Source organism: Populus trichocarpa, chromosome 1, assembly GCF_000002775.5.
Source record: "Populus trichocarpa isolate Nisqually-1 chromosome 1, P.trichocarpa_v4.1, whole genome shotgun sequence".
Classification (NCBI taxonomy): domain Eukaryota; kingdom Viridiplantae; phylum Streptophyta; class Magnoliopsida; order Malpighiales; family Salicaceae; genus Populus; species Populus trichocarpa.
Window position 1 is genome coordinate 6,544,266 of NC_037285.2, and position 27,503 is coordinate 6,571,768.

The window sequence follows — 27,503 nt, forward strand, 5'->3', positions numbered from 1 at the left end:
CTTTTAATGCAAACAGTGAAGATTGACATGAATACAAGTAGCAAGATCTTTTGGAAGATAATATGGTAAAAGGGAAACGTTCTATTTTCAACTAGATTTGACATTTGACAGGTATTAGAAAAAAAAACCTGGAGTGATTTGATTTGAATTTGCAATGCCTAAATTTCAATAATTTACCATTAGAGGTTCAAGTCTAAAAGGGATTTTTGGCCTTTCTCTCCCTAGACATGGTTTGTGTTTGTGGTGAAAGCTTTTGAAAAAACTTGATTTTAAAAAAATTAATATTTTTTTATGTTTTTAAATTTTTTTGATATACTAATATTAAAAATAAATGTTTAAAAAATAAAAAATATATATTATTTTTATAATTTTTCAAACAAAAAATATTTTTTAAAACAACTGCTATTTTAATTCAAATACTACATTAAACTGAGACGGATAATTTGGTTTTTAAGCCATGTGTAATTTATTTGGATCTAAAAAGAAGTAATAATTTTTATTGATAAAAACATTTTTTTTTTTGTAAAGTGTATCCTAAAACCATTTTATATATCAATACATATTTTTTTATAACAGTTTTAATTATGTATTATTTTATTGTTTTGGTGAATTTAAGAAAACAAAATTTCCTATTTATCGACTCTTAAAACTAAAAGTAAAAAAATTAAATATAGGCACTTCTTACCTGTAATTTGAAAAGGCAGATTTCCTAACGAATTCTATCCTAGCGAGATGAAAAAGGCCCGTGGATGGATCATGAATCCATTGGATCTTCCAGCAAATCTGAAAATTTAAAACACTGTCTTGGGCCGCGAAGCCTATTAAATCCATAATTATCAATGCTATATTTTGTGTTAATTAATTAATTTACCACAAAAAAAAAATAACTAAAGGAGCTTCTCTTTATGTTTTTTGGATTTTGGGTTAATGAGTTCCTACTCTGGACTCGAACAAGTAGTTAATTATTATCCATTTGAATTTTGCTTTGTTGCGGGCTAGATTTAATTTTTAATATAAAAAAGTAAATATGATAACATAAAAATCTCAATCATAAAATGAAAAATTGATGCATGTATTTAATTCAATAAATAAAAAATTATTTGTATAGTTAAAAAAAATATAAAACTCGATTCCTAGCCAATCAAAGTTAACCAACCAAACTCGTGATATAAATTATAGACTCAATCGGGTTCAATAATTTTTTTAATTATTTTTCATTTAAAATTGACACTTGTAAAATTAAGAACCAATTAAATATCAGGGTGTTTGTTTGAGATTGCGATAAACCTATAAATATCAAACTAGAACAAATTATATTTCCTAGTGAAAAAACAACAAATTATTAAATGATGAGATTGGAAAAGATTAAGCAAAAAAATCAATAAAAATTCAATTGTGAAGGATCAAATTGAAAAACAAAACAATCAAAAATAAAAAAAAAATTCTAGGCATGCATATGCCTCAGCATAAGAAAATAATGCCCAAGTGTCTGGGCATGGAGCAGCCCACATGCCCAAACATATTTAATTTATTTTTTTAATGAGGCAGACAACCTGAATTATTTTAACAAATTTGTAAACAACATGTCATATGCTCTGCCCATATCTCCAATGACAAGAGGTCGTTGAAAAGTTGAGTCACTAGTGTTTTATATTTAAAAAAATTCATTTTCAACCATCTTTTGACTCAAAAGTACTTTAAAGCACCATATACACCTTGAAGAATCTATTTATGACCTCAAACAACCCAAAAAAATCAAAATCTACCTAAAATAAAATAAAAAAAAATTGACCTCGGATCTACCATCTCAGATAAGGTTAAAAGCAAAGAACACCTAGGCTAAACTCCTTTCTTCGAATGGAATCAATTGACACCAAAATCATCTTTTCTTTGCTAACTACCATGAAACCCATCTCATCTTATGGAGCTCGTGAACACCAATTAAACTCACTTTGGTAGCCGAAAATAGAGTAAACATTGACTTTCTCTCTTATCATTGGAATCTAGCAACCCCCCTCTCTTTTACCTCTCTAATCAGGTACTGAAAAATAACACAAATAAACTCATGTATCAAAATTTATTTTTTTAAATTTAAGGGGAACTAAATTGTATATATTGTGTTATTTTTAAATATCGAAGACCTAAGTGTATTTTCATTTAATCATTGGCGCGCCATCTATGTTTGACGTCCTTTTCATTTCATCCCCTTCTTTCAGTTTAATCATTGATTAAGAATTTAGAATCGATTGGTCTTCAATTAGAATTAAATCACACAAAATAAAATTTTGATGATCAAAATAAATTCTTGAAAAATACATAGTATGTCCACAATGTTTTGTGAGCATGTGAATAGTGACAGCTCAACAGTAAACTCTAATTTTTATTATAGTTATCAAACTCGTCCTAGGGGTTGACTCAGCCAAGGGGTCAGGTCCTGGGTTACACGGGTTGACCCGGGTCAACCAGAAAAAATTTAAAAAAATATTTGAAATTTTAATATTTCATATAAAAAAATTAAAAAACAATCCATGTGAATATAGACTATACATGTTGTAAATAATGAAATTTAAAAGATTTTTTCAAAATATTCTTTATCTCACATTAAAAAAATATAACTTTTTTCATGTGAATGTAAAGTATATATACCAAAAGACTTCAAATCTCACATTGGAAAAAAAAAAACATTCTTTTAGTATTTATATAGTGAACTTTGAAATGAGTTAATAATCAACTGAAAAATATAAAAAGAGAGAGGTCTCCGAGTAGAAGAAAAAATGCATTTGAAAAAAAAATAAAACAGGTTTTTATTGAGTTTTGTCAGGTCATCCAGGTTCCGGGTTGACCTGACAGGTCGAAAGGTTTTCTCTAAACTAATTATTGATCCAGGTTTTGAATAAAACAGACCTAGCCAAGAACTCGAGTCACCCGGGAAGGCACAATCTAATCAATGTTATAATTCGAAGAAAAAGTGTCTGAAAATTAAGTGTTAGGCACATTAAAATAATTTAAATATATAAAAAAATTAATTTAAAAGGATGCGGTCACCAATTCAGGTTGGTATTTTGTTGATGTTAAAAATTGCCTTGGCTCTGAGGAACCAACTTTTGTCTTTCTTACCTGTTAAAATTGCAAAGTTTACCGTTTTTGTAACAAATTAAGATTCTTGGAAACTTTTTATGCATAAGATCCTCTAAATTTATCGAATAGGGGGTCTAAATTGAATTTCTAGGATTCTAAACCTAAACATAGAAATAGAAACATTTATTGGGACCTGACTCGAAAACGAAAAAGTGGACCCATCATAATTTAGTTATTGCGTCACATCAAATTCCCTGCGGTCCCCCACGAAAACCAAGTGGACCCCTCTGTATTTCGACTCCCAATGAACACACCAGCTAACGCCGTGTTTGACGGAAAGCGACCCTTCTAGTCAAAACAAATTACGCTCTCCCTCTTTGTACATCACAGCCAATGGAAAACATACACGTGGACGGGAGATTTCAAGTAAAACTTGACTGTCCAATGCTTCGGTGAAATTGTTATTTAAGTTTTTCTTTTTATTAATTTTCCACATAAATTATCATCTTGCCTCGAATTTTACAGAAAGTTGAAAAGGAAAATTTTTCATGTGCACGCAGCGCGTGTGGCTAAATTCGTTAGAGAAAGGAACTTGGTATTTATTTCATTTACATGTTGACTTATTTTTAAATTTTAATATGGTTCTTAAATATTATTATTATTTTCTTAATAGATTTTTAACAATTTATTCTTAAAATTATTATGTCATAGATATGACAATAATAATAATGTTAAATTACTCTTGAGAATTTGATTTAAATTATTTTTTTATTATTGAAATTTTTAAAAAGATTTTGGACATGATTTTGTTGTATATATAATTTTTTAAGTTTTCAACGGCATATAAAATATAGATATATTATTTTGATATGTATTTTTTAGTTTTCTTCAACAATTATGAATTGTTTTTTTTTTTAAAAAAATAATTTAAGTTAAGAAACATGTTTTCACCAAGATAAAAGATAAACAAAAGATATAGTAATAAAAAAAATTAAACTTGAGAAATATATGTTTTATACTTTCTTTTTATGTTAAAAAAAACCCCTAGCATAGCAATGCCATGCTATCTAGCTTTTAATAAATGAACAGTGAATAAAAATTTAAATAAATGTTCTAATAAAAAAAATTGATAAAAAAAACAAAGAAAGTATTCGACAATCTCATATACGAATAAAAGAAGGTTTAAATATGAAAATTACCGAATAATATTATTGATGTAACATAAATCAAGGTATATATATTCAAATAACAAGAAAGAGGTTAAAAAGAACTCAAACCTTAAACTATGTTCCTGGGATCGTTTAACTTGATGACATTCGGTCTTAAATCCGATGCATCTGTAAGAGTCGTTTAATTATTATTTTTTTGGAATAATTACAACAAAAAAAAAACCTCGTACAAGTGGAACCAGATTCATTTTTACACAACACAGCTTCTTTTTTTTGTGTGACTACTTTAACTAGATTGCCTCCCCAATCCACCAATTTACGGCCATACAAATGAACAGGACAATATAGGAGAAACGAAGCTGTCTGCAGAATCGGCCTCGGTACGTTAGCCTAGATATGCTGGAAATATCTTTTCCTTCTTCAAGTTGTAATTAATGGCGGGAGCATCGTAGGCATGTTCACAAGAAACTCCAGTACTGTCCGAGATATTATTAATCGCAATAGAACAGTCTTTTCTGATTAATTTTTTTATAAAAAAAACTAACATAGTTTTAAGAAAGATAATAAGAAATAACAAAGTTTGAAAAGTTTTAAGAAAATGATATATTTTATAAAGAATAGTTGTTCAGAATTATTTAACAACTACGATTCAGAATAGTAGTTTCATAGTAAAGCTGCGATTTAAAATTGTATTTACAATGTATTTATAAACACCCTTTTATTTTTTTATAGTCGCCGTTCCTGAAAATAAATCTCTAGAAACTGAAAAAAACCGAGAGAAAATAGCCTTCAATCACCCGAAAACACCGTCCAATCCCCACCAAAACACTTGAATCATTGCATAGGTTGGTGTTAATTTTTTTGATATTTATAAATGTTGGAAAATAGCCTCCAATCACCCAAAAACACTGTCCAATCTTTTTATTTTTTGTTCTTTATTAAATATATTTTATTATTAAATTAAATAGAGTTGATTGATTGAATAAAGAAAGATACTCACTTCACTATGTTATGTTTGGTTTGCTTTTAGTAAACTTTCTTGGTCATAATTGATATTCACGATGGAATGATGGTGAGTCTTCAATAATCCTTTTTTTTTTCTCTCTATATGTATCATACTGATTTTTTTTTTTATCAATTATTATTAAATATTTTTTAACTATTCATTTGTTATTGTTACATTTAATTTAAATCATACTATTAAATTAATTGATATTATATTATTATATACAATAAAATTAATGACTCAAGTGGTGAATTATTCTTGTTTTTTTTTTTAAAAAAAACACTATCCATTCCATTCCTTTTTTATGTTAAAAACAAATTGAATGTGCCCACAACGGATGGCGGTTCCAGACTTCCAGTCTAGTATTTCCTAATTATAATCTGTCTTGAAGCAGCGGGGTGTGTGTGTAAAAAAAAAAAAACCTTTACCAGGCTAGTTCAACAGTGAAACTTAACGTGAAGAAAACGTTAAACTATGTGTTAAGTACGTTATAATATATATGTGTCAGTAGTGACACAGCGACAGAAGGGAATTTGTCTTTAATCCAAAAGGAGTACTAATGTTGGGAGCCAAGGAAGCAAAGCGAAAAACTCGTGGCTAAAAATGGCGGCACCGCTCCACCATAACTTTATCAATAACACTTGCAAATCCAAGCTCACAAACAGAGAGAGAGAGAGAGAGAGAGAGAGAGTTTTGCAGACTTGCACCGGCTAGCGTGAGTTCTAAGGCTGGCTTTATTTTTATTTTCGGTCTAAGTCGTAGTAGTAAAAAAGCCCTTGGCCCTTTTGTTTTCTTCTCTTGATAATATTATGAGAAGTAGTTGGAGTAGGACTCGTAGTGGAGTTTTTGTGGATGATATTGGGTTGGGTTTAAGGATGCAAGATAACCTGGAATCTTGTAGTGGTAGTAGTAAGAGATCAGTGACGGCGATGTCTTGTGATCATGAACCAGCAGCTCATGAGTTATCATCTTCTTCTTGTAGTGGTGGTGGTGGAGGTAGTGGGCCACTGTTTTATAGCACAAGCAACCATGTTACTTGTCTTGGTGATATAAAAGACGTTGTAGCTTCCGTCTCTGCTTCTGGGACTGGTACTCCTGATGCAATAGCAGAGTCAAAATCGTTGCAGTACCCCTATTTTATCTCTGATTCTTCTCCTTTTACCTTCAATTCCTCAGGTAAAGTCTCCTCCTCTTTTAATTTCACTTTTTGTTTCCTTGATCTAAAGATACAGGGGAGACTAATTGATTTAATTTCTGCTGCGCGCGCTCGCTTGTGTTGTGGTGACAGGAGAAATGACACCATCTGTGAATGAGAGAGTGCTTTTTACAGCTGCTCAGTGGCAAGAACTTGAAAGACAAACCACGATTTACAAGTACATGATGGCTTCTGTTCCTGTCCCTCCTGAACTCCTTATACCCATCACCAAAAATCAATCAAATGTCCTTCCTCCACGGTCTAACAGTAATATCATCAACAGTCTTTTTGTCAAGTTCACATCTTTCTGCATTATATTAGATTAAAGTTATCACAAATGGCTCTTATTTTACATGTTTATTAGTGTTAACAGGTTCACTAGAACTGGGAATTCCTAGCCTGAACTCATCAGATGCAGAACCATGGAGATGCAAAAGAACTGATGGGAAAAAATGGAGGTGTTCAAGAGATGTGGCACCTGACCAGAAATACTGTGAGAGGCACTCTCATAAGAGCCGTCCCCGTTCAAGAAAGCCTGTGGAATTACACACTCATGACTCCCCGAGGACATTGACCAACAATAACACTAACACCAACAATAGCAATTACTCCACTAATCCACACCTGTTTAATCAAAAACCTTACTTTCCAAGCCATTTATTTATGTTTCCTAGTGCCATGGCCCCTTCTGCCAGCTCATATGATCAACCCAGGTGAGAGTTATGATCTTTAATATTCTAATAAATTGTTGTGAATCTTAGGACCATGCATTGAACAGACCTCTTTTACGCTGCCTGACAAAGTTCACTTTCATAATTGACACACCGTTTGTTCTTATCCATTATTCATTAACATGAAGTTGGTGTCTTTTTTCTCTTTTGTGCTGTATAATAAATAACTGATGATTTGTTTTTAACCCGTGAAGGAGCTTGGAATGGCTCTTGAAAGGCGAGATTTTACCCGTTGCCAGTAATTACAGCCAAGAATGGCAGCATTTGAAGAGAGACAGCATCAAGGGTAATGGCAAAGTGTACAACGTTTATGGAGAAGAGCAGCCGCTTTGCTCAAATACATATAGAGGTGGCCATTCATTACAAGCTCAGAGGCTAAATGATCATTGCAGCGTGTTATCAAGTCCCAAATCAACTACTTTGGAAAGGGCTTTAAGTCCTAGCCTGACCCAAGAACAAGAGACAAGGCACTTCATTGATGCTTGGTCAACTAATTCAGGGAGAGACGACATTGGTGGGATTGGTAAAAAAAGTTACGTTTCTTCAAGTGAGAAGTTAGTATTGCCACATTCAGCTCTTACATTGTCAATGTCACCTGGCACTGGAAGTGAAACTAATAATGAAGGAAATGGGAGTGCTCAACTGAGTAGTTTTGGGATCATGGGATTATCAGATAGAGATCATCAGAGTGCGAGTGGCTTGAGACCTCAGTGGATGATGAGTCATGGTGGTTCATGGATAGTATCACCACCTGGTGGACCATTAGCTGAAGCCTTGTGTCTTGGCATTTCCAGCAATGCAAAAACTGCTTCCAATTTACCATCCCCTTGCAGCAGTAGCTGTGGCCCCAATTAATGTCAACAAAAACCAACCGCTATAGTTTGTTGTAAATTCTGGCTGGGTAGAGGCCAGAGGGTAGAAGCTAATGTGGCCCAAACTTATCCCATTCCCAAGTCTTTTCGGCACAAGAGGATAGTTTCTGTGTGGAATTTGAGCCTCGTGATGGATTGTCTGGCCTGTTCCTTACCGTGTCTAGGTTCCCCGATTGAATGTGTAGATCCTTTCCCTATGTTACAAAGTACAAGTAGCAGTTGATGGGAAGTTATAACACGATATACAATTCGGTTATCCAACTAATTTCCGTTTCATAGTTGATAAATGATGACTATCCTTTTACACGATCCAAGTCGATGGATGTCTTCGGTAGGGCCGATGTAGAAATCATGTGGAATTCACCATCGGGCCATCACTTTGTGAATGCGGGTCGATGAGCATGACTCGTAATAATTTCCCGACGTGCATGGAACTCATTTGCATCTGCCGTTGGTCTTCAAACAATTCGATTGTGTGTGAGATCTTCTTGCTGGGATGTTTTGCTCCTTGAACAGCTACTGCGTGCGCGTGTATTCAGTTTCTCATGGCATGGTTTCACAACAATTCTCAAGGTGAGCAACACACTTCATAATTCACACCTTCACAGGAGGCCCGATACAGTAGGAAAAGGGGCTACACCATGATATGTTCCAGAAAGAAAAACAAAATGAGGCCCGTCTATTTCGAGCCTCCTAACCCACAGAAACAGACCACCAAATGTCCAGTTAAAATGCCTATCTCTCTGGTCTAGCTTTATTAATTTGAATTTAATAAAGAGTCTCTTCCGCTAGCAACAAAGATGAGAGACCCTCTGGTAAAAGGAGGGAGTCCTTGACTCCAAACCATGTCCATCATTGAAGCCAATTTGCACAGCGATCCCCTCCCTTGAAGCTGTGGCAAACGCGAACCTCCCAGCCTCTACTTAGATACTCCCAAATCTCGATCATCACAGTTGGCCTCCTGATGCTATTTGTTCACCCTCATCAATTAGTATTTCTTGTCCCTGTTGGTACTGAATAAATTTGTTGTGTTTCAAGCTTTTCGTTGGCTAAATGGATGCTAGCAGTTTAACCCTTTGAGGCCTTGATATTTGAGGTTTGGAACGAATGTCCATATTTTTTTTTATATATATGTAAAAAAAAAGGTTTTTAAGAACATGATGCAAACGCCTCTAATTATAGATCAGACACAGACTAGGATTTCGTGAAAGAGTGCACTAAAATGTTCTTATCATTGAAATACTAGGATTTAGTGTTCTAAGATGTTGAAGAAAGTATCGACAATGAATCATAAACTAAAAAAAAAAAACTTAATTTTTTGTTCTAGTTATTTAGAATCTTCCTTGTGTTAACAGTTTATTCAATAACATGATGTGATTGTTAAGTTGACTCAATTGAGGTCAATAATAAAATATCATCTAATTAATCTATTTATTAGATTTGACACGGGCAATCAATTCCAACGTAAAATGGAAATCAAATCGTGATCAATATCTCTCTCTCTTCTTAAATCATGAAACACAATCATATATTAAATAAATAAAAAGTTATTAATAATAATTAAAAATTAAAATTAAATATAAATATAAACCATGATATTTAACTTTACAACTCAAATTTTTGACATGGTTGAGTTTAATAACTTTATTCACAAATATCATTTTTTTTATTTAATTAAGTGATAATAAAAATAAATACATATAAAATTTGATTAAATAAAATAAAAAACAAAAAAATATTATGCAAAATTACACATTAAAAATATTTTCCAAAAAGAAATATTTTTAATTTTCTTAAAATAAATTTCATTTATATAAAACATAAAAAATTATTGATGAATTATAAAAATCTCTAAAAAAAATAAATGTATACAAAATAATTAAAAAAATAAATTTAAAAATAGGCTATTTAAAAGAAGCTAGATAAATAAAATAAAAGAGAGAATGTGTATTAATTTAAATATAAATTTAAAAATTATTTTGAATTAATTAAAAAAACTTTTTTTTTAAAAAAAGTTAGGTATTGTTGGGTTTGACAACTTGCCTAGATCATCTAGTAAGGGTTCATACGCTAGCCTTTTAAAAGATGCTCGCGTGCTTGGGCCCTTAATGTTTTTTTTATTTTTAATGGGGCATGATATATCATTCGTCCTATTTTTTATAATAAGTTAGACGATGCATTGTTTATCAAGATAGATAACACGTCGTTTGATATTTTGCCCAGTTCCGCCCACAACAGCGGCTGGAAAATCAAGGAAAAAGTTTTTTCAACCAGTAAAATGATTTTCAACCCTTTTCAACCTAAAAAACCTAGAAAACATTCTAGGAAACTTAATAAATCCATTAATGACCTAAAAAACCTCAAAAAACCTTCTCAAAGCTCGAAATAAAAAATCTTTCTGAACTCATATATGTTTTTTATGCAATTTCAAGATTAAGAAAAACCTAACGTGAACTCTCCTCATCAAATGAACAATTTGACACCAATATTAAATATTTTTGTGGTCAGAATTGATGCCAACAAAAATTTACTCTTCCTAAAGTTGGATTTCAGTGACTTTCTTTTACCTCTCTCAAACTATGAACAAAAAAAAAAATTAAAAAAAATAAAATTTGTGATCAAAATTGATTTTGTCCTTGAATTTTGAAAAGTATGGGGACGACAATAAATATTTTACCCAAACTTTGTTAAAATCATCCATTTTCTCTATATTTTTACTTGAATCCTTTATCTTTCAATCCCATCCTTCCTCTACAAGTGGCCTACAATTTAGTTTAACAAGGGCTAAAAAAAAAAAGGAAAAACAATAAAAAAAATTATGAACAATTCGTCAACATTACCATAAGAAAGGATCCACAATGCATTTTACATAATAAACTCCTCATGAATTTTAGATTTATAGTTATTAGTTAATAATATAATTTATAGCAAATGACAAAGTACTGGATCTACAAATTAGATTCAAGGATTTAATAATTTTTTTTTTTGGGGTGGGCAGACTTGGAGGTGGTTTTCTAATTCAATCCACTCCATTTATCTGGGCCGAGTAGTTTTATTTGACGGGCTTGATTCTTTCCAATGAAAACCCATCCACAGAACCCTTATAGAACACAAGCGGCAAGCAAACCGACTCGCATGGCTTAAGAATAAAAGTAGCCGCGCAACAACTCGCAAATTTTGAAAACGCTTCCAAGACCTGAGATTCATCGTCTTTTAACGATCTCTGCTTTCCGTTTCTCTTCCTGCCCCCCCGTTTTTTTCTCTTCCAGAACCCATCTCTCCCATGCTCTCTAACGGTATGCCCTGTTTTCTTGTTCTTGTTCTTCTCCCTTTTCATTTAATAATTTTGTTTGTACAGTCTTTGTTTTGGTTGTCATTATTGATTGATTTTATCTATGCTGCTGCTTTTATTCATGAGATGATTTTTTCAATTTCTTGATTGGTTTCTGGTAAATAATAATAATAGCAATAATAAGAACAATCATCATCATCATCATCTAATGAAAGAACATAAGTGATAAAGTAGAATGGAAGAATTTTTTTATTTTATTTTTTGAGTGAGGCTGTGATTGCTATATACAGTGTTGATTTCGGGTTAAATAAAAAATGATGTCGTTCTGTTCAGATTTCACTGTTAATCCATGTGCTTGTGCTTGTGCTTGTGCTTGTGGATCTCACATGCGTTTCCCATCAGGTGCGTCTGTCTTTGTATTTTGTCTCCACATACAAGTCAATGTGCCCATTTAAACCCCCTGCTTATTGATGAATCATAAATTTATTTGTAATGTAATTATTGCCTCATGGGCAGGTTTCCTGTTAGACATTTTTCATTTGCTTTTAAATTGCTATTTTGTTACTCTGGCTTTTATAAGATTTTAGTACAATTTCGGTGGAAAATGAGGGGTGATAATCTTCCTTCTTCTGGTGAGATAGGTGTACTAATTCACATTACTTGCATATGTTTTTATTTCATGGACGAATGACGGTCCTCCTAGCTTTGGTTTCTATTACATGATGAAATTTTTGAACATGTGTAAATGAGGATGCTATTTAGCTGTCAAGTTGTTGCATTAAGACTATTTTTGTTGGTTTATCTGTTTTTTCTGCAAAATGGTGAAATTGTTCTGTAAAGTTAACTTGGTTTGTGCAGAATAGGATGGAGGAATGTGCGTTATACAATGTCTTATTATGGTTTCTCAGGTTTTTTAGATGGAGAAAGAAGTAAAATCTTCTTCCAAGACGCGTCTAAATTCCATCAAAGGTGGAGCTTCAGCATCGGGACAGTCTAAGAGAACTGGGAAGTTTAAAAGAAGTAAAGGTAAGGGAAGCCTTTTTATTTATTTGTTCTCAAAGGTGGAAATTCAGCTTTTTTGGATCTATATTGATCAAATTGTTGTTCCAATGGTTCAGTAGCTTCTGTTTTCCACCTAAATGTGGAGAATGCCTCTAATTGGTTACAGAGAAATCAATCGAGGAGTACTGCAGCTGCTAATGACTCAGAAGATCTTAGTGACATCGATGATGCTGAGGTATGCAATATATCATTTTTTTAAATTGCTATAGGAGCTCAATCTTCCGAATGATGCAAACAAAAGGGTAATGAGGCTGGTTTAATTCCCATAAAGGAACTTGGATGTGCCACCTGATTGAAAGAACTTTAATGTTACAAAATTATTGTTTTCGTTGATGCATCCCTTGTAAGCCCATCCAGCTTATGCCAATGTAGAAAACTGCCAATATGAAAAGCTATACCTCTGGCTTGAATGCCTTGTTTACTTAGGTCTTGTATCCCTAACATACAACCGATCCAACTTCCATTTGATGTTGCTTTCCCATACCTATAAAGACATGTATTAAAGTAGTATATCAAGTTCTTTCACCAAGCTCTGTCATAAATTAAAATTATAGATTTTTTTTCCTCTAATGTCATGCTCAACTTTGGATGTTGACCAAGTTCCAAATGGTTCGTAGATTGCTGGATACCTTCTTCACAATGAGAAAGAGATGGAATTCAAAAGAACCCTTTGGGAAATGATGAACAAGAAATATTTGAAGGTAATGTCTTCCCTGTGAATTCTGCCATTTCAAGTTATCCAATCTGTAGATATCTTGGCTCACATCCATTTTAGAAGCTGTTGAAGATATATTGTTTCTATCAAAGGAATGCCTAGCTTACCACTATTCTTGTGTGGCTACCAGCTTCAGTTTTTGATATTCTCTATCTGGGGTCTTTATTGGCAGGGGAACCAACTGAAAGGAGCTAGAAAGGTAAAGAAAAGAACACCTTCTAAGAAAGCCATTAAAATTGCTGGCCAGACAGAGAATAAGACGGTAAGAATAAACACTTGGTGGAAAGATGAATTAACTTAAAAAACTAAAAAATCTGGACTTTCAGCTTCAGTATTCATATTAACAGTAAAGCACATAGCTTTTTTTTTTTTTTTTTCAATTAAATCCTCTTACTGTCTAATTAGATGAAAGTAGATTCAAAATTATAGTAAAAATACTAAATTAAAAGATGATGATGATTTTTCTAAAAGAAGGTTTGATGATGATGATTTTTCTTTCTAAACATGGTGAGATAGGCATATCGAGTTTGGTTTTGATTTTTTGGATTCAATTGTTTTTCATTTTTTTGAGTCATTTTGGGATTGTTGGGTGGTTTTTATGGTGTTTTGAGGTTTTTTTTTTTTGATGAAAATAGTTTGAAAAAAGAATTTTTAGTCAAAAACTTATACATTAGATTTTTTTGGTGGTGGCTAGATTCTAAGCAAAAGAGATGCCCTGTCGCCTAAAACAAGAGAGTAGAATATGTTATCCGCTCCTGAGATAAAAATAAAAAAAATCCAAGCGGAGGCCTGGGCTTCTAGCCCAGGTGTATGTTGGCCTTTTAATTTATACCAAGCTCTCGTGCCACATGTTTTTATTTATTTTTGTTTGTTTTTTTATTAATTTAAATTTATATATTATTTTAAATTAATTAATTTAAAATATCATTAAAATATTAATTTATTAAATTCTTAAATTAAATAAAAATATATTTTAGATGTTATTTTATTAAATATCATTCAATTCTTACTTTAACTTTGAATAAGAGTATAACAATCTATTAACAAGTGCTTTTTACAACCCATCATTGGTTTTTTTAAAAATTTATGCTATTTTTTTCAAATAGCTTGTATTTTTTTATTGTTATGTAATTAAATAGAAATTATTTGAAAGAACTGAAATCGCCGGTTTGATAGATAAGTTCAAGTTGATCCAGATAAGATGTCATTCTCTTGTTATTTGAAAAAAGAAAAAAAAATTATATACATAAAATTAAATTTTGAGTTCATAATTAAGTAAATAGAAAATATATTGCTAACAATGCATGCACTTTTTTCTCATGGTTAAAATTTTTTTTGGTACGATGCGAGCGAAGCGCTGATGAATTACTCTTGGGGTATCTATTTTATTTCTGCTATCTTCCAGTTTTATCCTCAAAGCAATCATGTTTCTTCTGTTTTTTCCCCCACAATTATTCAAAATAAGCATTTTATGCTTATTAGGTTTTTCTACAAGTCAGAATCGATTTGAAAACTTTATGGTTTTCACGTTTTCAAGTTTTTTTCCCAACAGCTTTAATGTTAAATCTTTGCCCATCATGCGAGAATTTGTGGCCCTCTTAGTAACTTCTTGTGTTTTTGGATACTAACGTTTTGTTTTGTCTGGTCTTTCCAGAGATCGAGTTCGAAAATCAACTATGATGTCTTGAAGAAGCTATTGGATGATGGGCCTGTACGTTTCTCTACTTCCCTATTTTTTTTTTCTGGATGAATTTCCCCACTTTATGTTTCCTCGGAAGAAAAGAAAAAAAAATAAGAACAAAGAAAAAAAAGGAAGCTGCTCTCTCTGTATATCTTAAAAAACGTAACATAGGGCTCGGTGACATAGAGCTAGTTGTTATCAACTTATTATCGGGGACAAAATTTCATTTAACCTTGCAGGAGCACTTCATTTGCATCATTTTATTAGTATAATTGACATTTCTATTCACAAAAATATTACAGAAGTGATATTAAGTAATTGAACTCTAAGACATGTTGAGTTAAATAACCACCTTCTAAGGGAGAAAGTTGACTTAATACTCTCTGCAAATTGAACCTGCACCTATCATGCAAACTATAGAAACATGTTATTCATCTGCAGTGTATGATTGTGACATTGGTGGGTTTCTTTTTTTGTTACCATCAATGCTTGGTTTGAATTATTTCCACTTTTTCATACTTTCAGTGCTTTTATTTTCTTCAAAGATTCTATTCCTAATGGTCATGAGTTAATATATGCTGTATGATCACAGGAGGAGGTTCCTGGAAAGGTAGAAGACAGCAAACACTCTAATGCCAGTTATGCTGACTCACAGCAGGTGGACGAGAACTCCATCCCTGAAGGACACGGTTCTGGTGCTAGTGAAGAAAATGACGAGCACGAACATGATTATGGAGAGACTGATGCCGGAAACAATGACTACTACAATGATACGTATTTTGAAAATGAAGAGGATGATTATCACTACGCTGAGGATTATGACTGAGGCATGCTAACACAGAATTTTTTTGTTGATTGTAAGATTTCGACACATTGATTCATTTATGGTCAATATTCACTGGTTACCATTAGTCCTTTTGATTTCTTTTCCACCACCTTGATCATTTATATGCTGTTTGTATCATTTGGGATACTAACATGGCCCCGGGGGATATATATGAAAGATAGATAGGATCCAAATCTATTGGATGACTTCGTTTGTGATTGTGGTAGTTTTAGTTAAATAATTTTAGTTTTTTTATAATAGATTTTGTAGACAAGATTTTATAAATGTAAAAATAATTTTTTTTCATCTATGTAGACTTGCACTTTATTTATTTTGCATGTAAATATTTATTTCACAACTTTTTTACTAGAACATATTTTTTAAAACTTACAAATGCAATTAAAAGTGAATTTTTAAAAACTGTAATCGCAAAAATATTTTTGCATTTAGATTTTATTATTTTTAACATTAATGTATTAAAATTACTAAAAAAATAATCTAAAAAAACATAAATTTAATATATTTTAAAATAAAAAGTATTTAAAAAAAAAAAAAACAAACTCTTCCTTTTTAACCCGTCGAGCTATTGGTCATCTTAGGATTATTGATGCATCATCATGAGGCAAAGGTGATCTGGCCTTATAGATTGGGCCCCATCTCATGCATTCTCAACATCAGATATTGAGAATCCAGAGTTAGAATAGCCCCACATAGCTGACCAAACTCTTATCCACTACACATATTTGTCAGATACAAAGACCTTTGAGAATGTTTAAACCAAGTTTTATACTTTGTTCAATAAATGGAAAAGTCGGAATGCAAAAAAAATAAAATAATAATAATAATAAAAAAGAGGCTTCCTCAAAGAAAACTGTCCCAGAAAGACTTTTCAAATTTGAGCGTCTGCAGATGCTTCTTCGTTAATTAGGTGGGAAAACGAGCGGCAGTCTTCGTATTGTACGGTTGAAGTTTACGACGTCTAAGCAGCCAAATTAGAGCGTCTGCGAATGCTCATTCGTGAACTAATTATCTAGGGATCACGAGCGATACAATCGGAATTTTATAAAATTTTAATTTCTTTTAAAATAATTTTAATATATTGATGTTAAAAATAAAAATATTTTAAAAAACTACAGTTATGTTGAATCCGGCTGTAGCTAAGCTTTCAGAGACAGATACAGTTCTGCATTAAAATAAAAAGGACTAATAAATGTAATTCAAAATATTTGATATTTTCGACGATTTCACTGATTAGTTAACATGTTCGATGAATCCCTGGAGTTTGTGTTGGATGGGAAGTGAGTTGACCCTTCAGGTTAATTATGACCATCTTGTACTTGAAAATAAGTTGCGAGTATTTTTTTTAACGGTTGTAACTTCGCAAGACGGAAAAAGAAGGAAATGGCCTCACCAGCTAACCAAAATTGAGAACAGTGCATCAAAAAGACTTCTATCGCTCTCTTTGTATGTATTTAAAGACATGCCTTTCATTTCATTTTAACTACAGCTCTAAACTCTAAACTCTAAAGGGAGGAGGCGTTCTTTTTCCCATAGAGAGAGAGAGAGAGAGATGGGATGGAGTGTAAAGCTGCTCCATTCTTCAGTCTTCGCTGTCTGCTCTTGCTGTCTTCACTTGTTCATCCTTCTTTCAGTCTTTCACTTGTCCAACGCTCAAAACGCCACTACTGATCCATCTGAAGGTACGTATCTCTCTCAGATCTCCTGAATTCTGCAGTACAAGTTAAATAATCCTCACGAGGGGCAAATGGTTCCAAAATAAACCATGTGAATTTGCTTCCATATCCATCCATCTTTCTTGCATCTTCTTTCTTTTCTTTTTACTCTTGCAATCTTCGCGTATACGGGGTTTCATTTGTTTTAGCTATGAGGGAACTGGGTGACAGAAATTTATTTTCTCACCGCGAGAAACTAAGGTATGCAGTTTAGTTGATAAAAAAAAGAAGAAAAACTACAGATCGGAGATTTATATATAAGAAATATATATAGCTCTTAATTAGCTTCAAATGATTTTAATAATTAAAATACGTTTTTTCTTATCTTGTTTTAACATTCTTAAAATTAAGCTGGGTTATAATCTTAAGGCAAAGTATCATATATATGTAAAATCTGACTGAAACTCTTACTTTTCTTTCTTGTTCTGTTTTCATCCATATTTCATGGAGATTAGAATTGCCTTCTTTGTAGGAGATTAAAACTAAAAAAATGCTACCTATGTATGTGTTTGATGATGTTTTTGTTAATTTTTCAATGCATGTTATGATTACACAAAAGTAACTAAATAACAGTTTGGTGCTGTTTTTTTTTTAAATTAATATTTTATTATCATTATTATTATATCATTGTCGCAGTTGGCGTTAAAAATAAATTTTTAAAAAATAAAAAATATAATAATTTATTGTATTTTTAAATTAAAAAAAATTAAAAAACACTCTCAGCCGCCCCACTCCAAAGTTGGCAGCGAAAAAGATATAATATTTCACTCGTGTCCATACCGATGACTTAGCTGGGTATGTGTAGGGGGTCACAATCAATGCCCACTTGAAGCACGCATATATATATTTTTTTGAAGGGGCATTTTGAAATTAGAAATCCTCGACTGTAATTTCATCACCTTGGAGGTTTTTTCTCTTCTTACAATCATATATTACCTCGGAATTTTCATATAATCCATGCAGACAGTCAACTAATACACATGTTTTTTTTTATAATCAAACTCTTGAATGTAAGTAATTGACTTTTCTACTTCCAACCTTTGCTATGGCGATCCAAAAGTTTGATCAATTTATTAATAAACCCGTTAATCTAACTTTAAGTGGGGTAAGTAATTACATATGTTACGTAGCCCTTGAATTTTTCAAAGATTCCTTTAGATAACTTAAGATAAAGTGATATGTATATCTCTATAAAATCCAAACCAAACCAAACCAACTTGGTGGCTTGAATTTTCATTGTGGGTTGCAGCTTTTTATACTATAAACAACTTTTTACTGTGGGTTGCAAGCGAGAAAGGTCCAGGACTCCAGGTATCCTGGCGTAACTTTTGGCAGGCCTTGAGAGCAGAGCTAAAATATTATGTTCAATTCATTCATTGCTGGGCATTTTGTTTCTGTTTCAAGGCATAGCGATTAGGAAGTCCACCCATGATCATCAGAAAATAAAAACTATGTCATTGGTTGGTAGAGTGATGAATCCCTTCATATCACCGTTGTTACATACAATTTTTGTAATACTTGTTCGTTCAAACTCTCGAGCCTTTAATTTGAAGTCGATTTTTGATACAACGTCAATTTTTTTCCCCCTGAATATACCAAAATAATATTCTCTTAAAATCATTTATAAAAAAAATTAGCATTAATTAATATAAAATTCAGTTTAAAAATATCCTTTATACTTATATTTTAAAAAAGATAAAATTATACCAAACCTCTTATAGTTTAATTGTTTTTTTTTTTTGCTTTGGCCTGTATTTTAGCAAATTACGCTTTATATTCCTAGTCAATTCAAAACTTGAAATAAAAATAAATAAACAAATTTACCTTCATATATAACACAATACAAATACACAGATGCCATTTCAATTTATTTTTCCAATCTCTTCCCCTCCTTTTCAGCTCTCTTCTAAATTAGGGTTCTACTAGAATATCATTGGCTTGTTTTGTTAAATTATTTTTTTAATGTAAAAAAGTATTAAAGCATTGTTAATATATTTTTTAATAAAAAATTTAATAATGATCTTAAAATACAATGGATATTGAATGATATATTTTTTAAATATTAATATGATGATATATTAATGATTATTGGCTTGTTTCACATTGTGTTTTGGAAACGTTTTTGAAAAAATTTAAATTTTATTTTATTTTTTTCTTTGCTTCATATTAATATATTTTTAATGTTTTCAGATCATTTTGATGTGCTGATGTTAAAAATTATTTTTAAAAATAAAAAATTATTATTTTAATATATTTTAAAATAAAAAATTCTTTAAACCACTACCATACTTCCAAACATATTTTTAGTATTCAATGTTTTTCCATTCCAACCGCACCAAACTAAAAGACCAGAAATAGAGAGAGAGGAGGGAGGGGGAGAGGGCTGTGAGAGAGTTTGAGAGAGAGGTGAGCCAGAGTCGACAAACTATAGAGATAGAAAAGGAGGGTGGGGTGGCTGCGGGAGGAAAGAAAATTAGTGGAATAAGGTTTCGAAGAGAAAAATAAACATTTTATACCCGGTTTAGGGTTCAAATTGAACCGGTCCAATTTAGAGTGTGTTTGATATTATGATAGCTATTGTGGTTATGGTTTGAAAAAAATTGTTTTATAAAAAGTACTTTTAGTTGAGGTTGGTTTAAAAAAATAAGTGTTTGGTTAAAACTGTGGTTGAAATTGAGGTTGAACAAAAAGTAGTTTAATGTGTTTGGTTAAGAATGCTTTTAAAATTGAGGTTTTAAAATAATTTTAAAAAATATATATTAATATTGATGATTTTTCATTTAAATATTGTGTATTTAACTATTGTTATTACATCATGAAATAAATCATATTTAATATAAAATATTTTTTATTATTCTATGAAACCATCTACAATTCTATTACGTACGAAATACATCCGACAAGAACTACAGTTTTCATAATTTTTTTAGCGTGTAATAAAATTAGAAAAAATATTATCAGGTATAAAATTTACTATAAAATATTTTTTTTAAAAAAATGTTAAAAAATTAACACACTAAAAAAAAAAAGGGTTCACGCAGTGCAAGTGAATTGCAGTGTTCACTATTTTTAAGTGAACAGTGCAATTCTCTTGCACTGTTCATATAAACAGTGCATTCATGTATACTGTTCATGTTAATTGCACTGGTCATTGAACAGTGCAATTAACATAAACAGTGCAAGAAAAGCATGTTACACCTGCTTCTTCCAATCTTGCGTTGCAAACATAGAAAATGATGGGGCCCATGAACACTAATTAATGGTTTTTACTTTATCAAACATTTGACTCATGCGTTTTGATTGAAACGCAATCTCTACCGCGTAAACAAACGGCCTCTTAATCAATTTTAAATTTTTGAAATTAAAAGCAAAACCAAACCGCACCAAAAGATTTTTTAATTGCTTCATTTGATTTTTTTTCTCTAGTTTTTTCAGTTATTTATTTTTTGTCATCTTGATTTAATCAATTTTTTGGTTTTTTTTTTTAAACAGCCTTATTTAAAACTAATTATAAAAGTTGTTTTGTGATGGTGAGACAGTGAGTGCATTGAACTTATTATTTGAACAATGGGACACAAAAGCTGTGGGATTATGGAACTTAAGTGGAGAGCCATGCAGTGGATCTGCCATTAACGGCACCGATTTTGAAGACACTGCCAACAATCCTGCCATCAAATGTGTCTGTACCTACAATAATAGTGCTACATGTCACATTACTCAACTGTATCTCTCTCTCTCTCTCTAAAGAATTTCGATTTTTCGCATGAGCCCTCGTAAATTTTAGGGCAGTTGGCATTTGTTTGGTCTTTGTTTTAGTCTACGTATAACTTTTGAACTATTTTCAGGAGAGTCTATGCTTTGAACAAAAGAGGGGAGATTCCAGAAGTAATTACGGCTTTGAAGTATCTTACCCTTCTGTAAGGAAACACCCAAATTATTAAATTTTTGTTGAAAGATTCTATGCTTCTAGCTTATATAGTTGAAGGAATTTTGCAGGAAAATTGATCAAAATTACTTCACCGGTCCATTGCCTGCATTTATTGGAAATTTAACTGCATTGCAGAGTTTGTAAGTAAAGAAGTTCTTTCCAGAACATTTTATTACAACTGACACACTTCTGTTACATAAAAAGAAAAAAAATTGAACCTCGACAGCTCATTGACCTTACTTTTTTTCATGTGACTAGGTCAATTGCGCATAATGCGTTTTCTGGGACCATTCCTACGGAGCTTGGAAATCTCAAGGAGCTAACTTTGCTGTAGGATTTGCTTTTCAATCAAATTTTACTTCGTGGAATAAATTATCAGCATATATCCTCATTTTGGTCTTAATTTATGGACAGATTACAAGATGAAGTATTGTACAGGTTTTAAGCACATAGGCAATCGTATTTGGATGATAATCTTCTAAAAAAGCCTTATTTGTTACATGTTCAACAGGTCTATTGGTATAAATAATTTCTCAGGAACACTCCCTCCAGAACTGGGTCAACTTGTCAATCTTGAGCAACTGTAAGTTGTAGCACGTGTTCCCTGTAATGTAACCAAAGACCTCCTTTCTGTAAGTATTTGTACCATATGTAGTTAAATACAGGATTTTGATATCTGTTTGTTTTGCAGTTATGTGAATAGTTGTGGATTGGGTGGTGAAATTCCCTCAACATTTGTTAACCTTAAAAAAATGACAATCTTGTAAGGAAATCACATTCTATAAGTTTATAGCAGTTTGTTCATCTTCAAATCCAAGGTTAGTGTACCCCAGCATGGCTCACCTTCGCTTGGCTTGTTTATGTTCAGTTCGGCTTCAGATGCTGCTTTCACAGGCAACATACCTGACTTTATTGGCAACTGGACAAGGCTGACATCATTGTAAGCCATAAAATCTTCTGATATTTGCATTTGTTAGACACAGCACTGCAGTAGTATGTTTACAGCTACAGGGAAGAATGATTTGTTTGATTGGTTTATGGAATGTTCCTGCAGGAGATTTCAAGGGAATTCTTTTGAAGGTCCTATACCATCCAGTTTCTCCAACTTGACCTCACTGGAATCTCTGTGAGTTTTTATTTATTTATTTATAACTCTCTGTCTTTCATATGTTAGTCTACATGCAAAAGAAAATTAGTTTCAGTAATGTGTAAATGCACATAACTTTACAGGCGAATCAGCGATTTAAGCAATGTGAGCTCCACTCTTGATTTTATCAAGAACTTGAAGAGCTTGACCGACTTGTAAGTAGTTGACTAGTCTATTCCTTATTTTTATATGCATCCAAATATGCACTAATTTCTCGATTATCTTCTCCGAAGGACTCTGAGGAATGCATTGATTAGTGGTAGTATTCCATCTGATATTGGAGAAATATTCCAGACTCTAGATAGACTGTAAGTTCTTGATACATTTAGCTTAAAAGGCCAAAGCCACCCTTGAAATCTACTTGCACCCGTGTGTTTCTTATGTAATTTTTTCATCAATTTTTCAGGGATTTAAGTTTCAACAATTTAACAGGCCAAGTTCCAAGTGCTTTATTCAATATGAGTTCTCTTCAATACTTGTAAATATCACTAAACCTTTAGAAGTGCTTTGATCATTTTTTTGCGGTTCTGACACTCTTGCTGAACTCTTCACTTTGTTACTTTCTCTTTCTATTCTCTTCCCATACTATTGCAATGGCCAGGTTTCTTGGAAACAATAGTCTAATCGGAACCCTTCCTAACCAGAAGAGCAGTAAACTTCAGACAATGTAAGTCTTGTACCAAAGAATACCACTATACATTGCATCTGTTGGCACTGCCCAAGCAGCGATTACATAACAACTTCTGAAGCAATGTTAGATCATATCGTGACACCATTATTTTATTGGACTATATCCTGAAACCCTTTTGATCTTTATTTCCTTCTTTTTTGTATCTGAATTAAGTCAGAATCTAATTTTATCCCAACTCCTTTGTTATCATGCGCCTATTAACCCCCGCTTATATAATTATTTTTGCAGAGATTTGTCTTACAATTATCTGTCAGGGACTTTTCCTTCATGGGTAACCTCAAATATACAATTGTATGTGTCCCAAACCATGACGCTTTTTTCACGCATCTTTGTTTTCTGAGTTTAACACTACGTTTTGTACACCAAATAAATGAACTACCTCTTAGAAATCAATATCGCCTTATTCTGTCATCATGAATCTTTACTGAGGTTTACAGCACATATTTGTCAGTAACCTTTGTGAAACTATGCAGGAATTTAGTGGCCAACAACTTCACTTTTGACAGCTCAAATATAAGGTGAAGTGATATGTATTTTCAAAGCCCTTATAATTAATAGTGTGCACATCAAGCAAAACTGGTGCAATATTGATCCTGTATTTGGAACCAGTCCTTTCCTTCTTTCTTAGTTTCCAATTCTGATAAGCAATAAATGTTTTCCCATGTAGTGTTCTGCCAGGATTGAACTGTCTACAGAGAAATTTCCCATGCAATCGGAATCCTCCACTCTGTAAGCTTCTTCATTCAGCAATTTAGTTCCTACTAGAACTTTTCATTGTCTGATTCAATATGAAATGCGCCTTCCTAGACCCTGCCAGTAATCATCCTAGTTTTGTCTAGCATGTCTAGACTTCCAGGAATTAGTTTCATATAAAGGTGACAATGGCTTCATGCTTCAACAATTTGGAAGAGAATAATTGATTTCAGTTCTATCTTGTCATCTGTTGCAGATGCAAATTTCTCAATCAAGTGTGGTGGTCCAATGATGAGAACTGCTGACGGCACAGTTTATGAAGCTGAAAATTCATCTATCAGTGCAGCATCATTCACTGTAACTAGCACTGAGAAATGGGCGGTGAGCAACGCAGGCTTGTACGCTGATAGAGAAAATCCTAGTTATGTTGAAAATAACTTGAAACAAGTTACCGGCACCAACACCCCAGAGCTCTATCAGACTTCAAGGATATCTCCTGGTTCACTTAGGTACTATGGCCTAGGTCTCCAGAATGGGCCTTACACTATAAATCTGTTATTTGCAGAAACTAGATTTGCAGCTCGAAGCTCACAAACCTGGGATAGTTTAGCACGACGTGTTTTTGATATCTATATTCAGGTAAAAAAGGTTTAAAACCAAATGCATGTTGTACAAATTTCTATAATTAAAATTCCATTTTCTGTGTTCATATGTTTCTTAGGGAAACCGACAATTGAAGGACTTTGACATATCAATGGAGGCAGGTGGGGTCGACAGAGCAATTACAAAGACTTTTAACGTTACTGTGTCAGAAAATCATCTTGAAATTCACCTGTTTTGGGCTGGTAAGGGTACGTGCTGTAACCCTGTACAAGGCTACTATGGACCAATCATTTCAGCCCTCAATGTTGTTCCAGGTAACATGTCTTAACTTACTAAGCAAACTTAGTATGTTCAGATTGTGCTTCTCTGGTTCTCACTGCTATTGCTAACTGAATTTACTGCACAGATTTTACACCAAATGTTAGTGGGATACCATCCAGTACTCGAAAAGAGAAGAGCAGGACGGGGGTGATTGTTGGTGTTTCCATTTCTGTTGGAGTTGTGAGCTTGATCCTGATATCTGTACTTCTTTACATCAGGTTGAAAAAAGACAGCGAAGATGAGGAAGGTAAGACCATCTAATAATCAGACAACTTGTACTTATTATAGTTTGTCCAATCCAAACCTCATCGATTCTGGAATTGGTGAAGTGTGATGATTCCAATAGTGAGCAGAAGCTCTCCTCAAGCCTTCAACTCTCTCATATGAGTGAAGATGTACTTGATCCTGATACACAACCAAGGACCTTCAAATTTTCCTTAAACAGAAAATGATTTTATGCCTTGAATCTGGGTGTAATTTCTTTGGAGGAGGTTAACTCTGCTTGGATGATTCACCATTTCCTGTCTAGAACTTTATATATTAAGTTAACATGATCTGTACAAATTATGTTATATAAAGAAAGGTATCCTAAACTAATGACTTCATTTTTTCTTGCTTAAATCTGCAGTGTTGCTTGGGATGGGCCCTAGACCAAACACTTTTAGTTATTCCCAGTTGAGGACTGCCACCGAAGACTTCAGCCCTTCAAATAAGCTAGGGGAAGGAGGATATGGACCTGTGTACAAGGTAAGAAACGCAAGACAATTACTCTACATTTTATAAACAAGATAAGCTAGAGGTTCAAGATTTTTCTGTTTACCTAGGACCAGGTATGCTTTCTGATGGGAACAAATCAAATTATGCTTTACGTTACTAAATTCTGGTACTTTTTAGGGTATGCTTTCTGATGGGAGAGAAGTTGCTGTAAAGAAGCTTTCAGTAGCATCTAACCAGGGAACAAATCAATTTGTGACGGAGATCGCAACCATATCGGCAGTTCAACATCGCAATCTTGTGAAATTGTATGGATGCTGCATTGAAGGAAATAGACGCCTCCTCGTTTATGAATACCTCGAAAACAAAAGCCTTGATAAGACACTCTTTGGTATGAAGATGCCCAAATGCTTGCATATTTCCCTTACTAAGTAGCCATAGAAACTTGATTCTCTACACTCATCTAGAGGATCGAAATAGACAGGATTTACTTTTGGTTGCTGAAGAATGTGAATAGAAAAGGCTTGCATCTTGGCTGGACAAATCACTGTACTTCAATAAGATACATGTTCAGTTTTCAGACTTCATTTTGGAAATGGAATGGTTTATGTACTAAGCTTGCATCTCCTAATTATGCAGAAAAAGATGGCATGCATCTTGATTGGCCAACCCGCCTCAATATATGCCTGGGAACTGCTAGAGGGTTAGCTTATCTCCATGAGGAGTCAAGGCCAAGGATTGTACATAGAGATGTCAAGGCCAGTAACATTTTGCTTGATGCAAACCTCTTCCCCAAAATATCAGATTTTGGATTGGCAATACTCTATGATGACAAGAAAACTCACATCAGCACTCGAGTTGCAGGAACCATGTAAGACCTCCTCCAACCATGTCCTTAAATCATTCTTAATTTGCTGATTATGAACCAAGCTATAGTCAATACCAAAGCGCAGCGTTCAGAAGCCACGTGTAAAATCAATGGAGATTATTTGAAGGGATTCTTGCAATAAACCTTCTCACCAAGCAAATTAATTTTCTTGTAGAGGCTATTTGGCACCGGAGTATGCAATGCGTGGACATCTGACAGAGAAGGCTGATGTTTTTGGTTTTGGTGTGGTTGCTCTGGAGATCCTGAGTGGGAGAGCAAATTCTGATTCTAGTTTGGATGACGAAAGGGTCTATCTTCTCGAATGGGTAAAAGAAAAAAACTCTGTATACTTTTTTTTTACTTGCCTATTTACCCTTGTTAATGAAATCAGTCCTTCTCAAAGTGAATTGACGGTATAATGTTTCTAGGCGTGGAAATTGCATGAAAGTGGGCGAAGTTTAGAGCTGATGGATCCGAGTGTAACAGAATTCGATGAAAATGAAGCTCTTCGAGTTGTTGGAGTAGCTCTCTTGTGCACTCAAGGGTCACCAGCTATGAGGCCAACAATGTCAAGAGTTGTAGCAATGCTTACTGGAGATATTGAAGTGAGTGCTGTTACATCAAAGCCAAGCTACTTGACTGATTGGGATTTTAAGGATATAACTGGCACCTTTTCGACTGAAAATACTCAAGCATCCACTTCATCCGAGGCTAGCAAGAGCAAGAATCACAATCCAATTGATCTTATTCCACGAGGTGATCAAATGCACTCTCCACTAAATGTCACTGAACCAAGGCTCAGTGACCTCATTGGGGATGGAAGGTGAAAGGCTAGTTAATGCTACAATATCCAGCCGTATAGAGTCGCACTTCAGGTGTCTATTTCTAGGCAGTTGTATGATTATTCCAGACATGAAAGCTTTATACTCAAAACATTTGTACAAAATTCTTAAAAGGACACACATCAAATGAGAAGTTGGGTTGGTCTTTAATTATAGGTTAAAATGAGAAAATAAATATTCATGTAATTAATCCATATATAAAATCTTGAAGTTGTTATATTTTAGGGTTACTACTTATTTGTAAGTGTCTCCATTCTCTACATTTTGGTGATAAGAAAAAATAGAGAAAATATAAGTTTTAGGGTTACTTTGAGATCTTCGATGAAATAGTAATTT

General features: G+C 33.0%; 3 protein-coding genes across 7 annotated transcripts; all 3 read left to right on the top strand.

Annotated features, from left to right (window-relative positions):
* The first annotated feature begins 5,821 nt into the window (after positions 1 to 5,821).
* On the top strand, positions 5,822 to 8,338 carry LOC7477815 (growth-regulating factor 8). 2 transcript variants are annotated; one of them, XM_024608619.2, is made up of 4 exons: positions 5,822 to 6,429; positions 6,542 to 6,715; positions 6,813 to 7,161; positions 7,374 to 8,338. In XM_024608619.2, exons 1-4 carry the CDS (start codon positions 6,063 to 6,065, stop codon positions 8,032 to 8,034), a joined length of 1,551 nt encoding a protein of 516 aa, XP_024464387.1. In that variant the 5' UTR covers positions 5,822 to 6,062; the 3' UTR covers positions 8,035 to 8,338. The 2 variants fall into 2 exon arrangements, with proteins under 2 accessions (XP_024464387.1, XP_002297943.1); XM_002297907.3 differs by having other exon boundaries at positions 5,824 to 6,429; positions 6,822 to 7,161.
* A 2,764-nt stretch (positions 8,339 to 11,102) lies between these two features.
* On the top strand, positions 11,103 to 15,933 carry LOC7477816 (uncharacterized). 3 transcript variants are annotated; one of them, XM_024609072.2, is made up of 8 exons: positions 11,108 to 11,347; positions 11,677 to 11,745; positions 12,252 to 12,369; positions 12,462 to 12,580; positions 13,023 to 13,106; positions 13,293 to 13,382; positions 14,775 to 14,831; positions 15,394 to 15,933. In XM_024609072.2, the coding sequence occupies exons 3-8, from the start codon at positions 12,261 to 12,263 to the stop codon at positions 15,625 to 15,627; spliced, it is 693 nt and encodes a 230-aa protein (XP_024464840.1). In that variant the 5' UTR covers positions 11,108 to 11,347; positions 11,677 to 11,745; positions 12,252 to 12,260; the 3' UTR covers positions 15,628 to 15,933. The 3 variants fall into 3 exon arrangements, with proteins under 3 accessions (XP_024464848.1, XP_024464840.1, XP_002297944.1); XM_024609080.2 differs by lacking the exon at positions 11,677 to 11,745 and having other exon boundaries at positions 11,103 to 11,347; positions 12,465 to 12,580; XM_002297908.4 differs by lacking the exon at positions 11,677 to 11,745 and having other exon boundaries at positions 11,112 to 11,347.
* Positions 15,934 to 17,121: 1,188 nt separating this feature from the next.
* LOC7477817 (probable LRR receptor-like serine/threonine-protein kinase At1g56140) lies at positions 17,122 to 27,386 on the top strand. Of its 2 annotated transcripts, none has more exons than XM_024598667.2 (24): positions 17,122 to 17,327; positions 20,900 to 21,083; positions 21,206 to 21,277; positions 21,357 to 21,428; positions 21,547 to 21,618; positions 21,800 to 21,871; positions 21,980 to 22,051; positions 22,157 to 22,228; positions 22,343 to 22,414; positions 22,519 to 22,590; positions 22,669 to 22,743; positions 22,842 to 22,913; positions 23,037 to 23,102; positions 23,355 to 23,417; positions 23,600 to 23,644; positions 23,794 to 23,855; positions 24,076 to 24,458; positions 24,541 to 24,736; positions 24,829 to 24,990; positions 25,372 to 25,490; positions 25,638 to 25,848; positions 26,097 to 26,328; positions 26,501 to 26,651; positions 26,754 to 27,386. In XM_024598667.2, exons 1-24 carry the CDS (start codon positions 17,198 to 17,200, stop codon positions 27,150 to 27,152), a joined length of 3,126 nt encoding a protein of 1,041 aa, XP_024454435.1. In that variant the 5' UTR covers positions 17,122 to 17,197; the 3' UTR covers positions 27,153 to 27,386. The 2 variants fall into 2 exon arrangements, with proteins under 2 accessions (XP_024454435.1, XP_024454439.1); XM_024598671.2 differs by having other exon boundaries at positions 17,201 to 17,327; positions 20,878 to 21,083; positions 21,346 to 21,428.
* Positions 27,387 to 27,503: the final 117 nt, after the last annotated feature.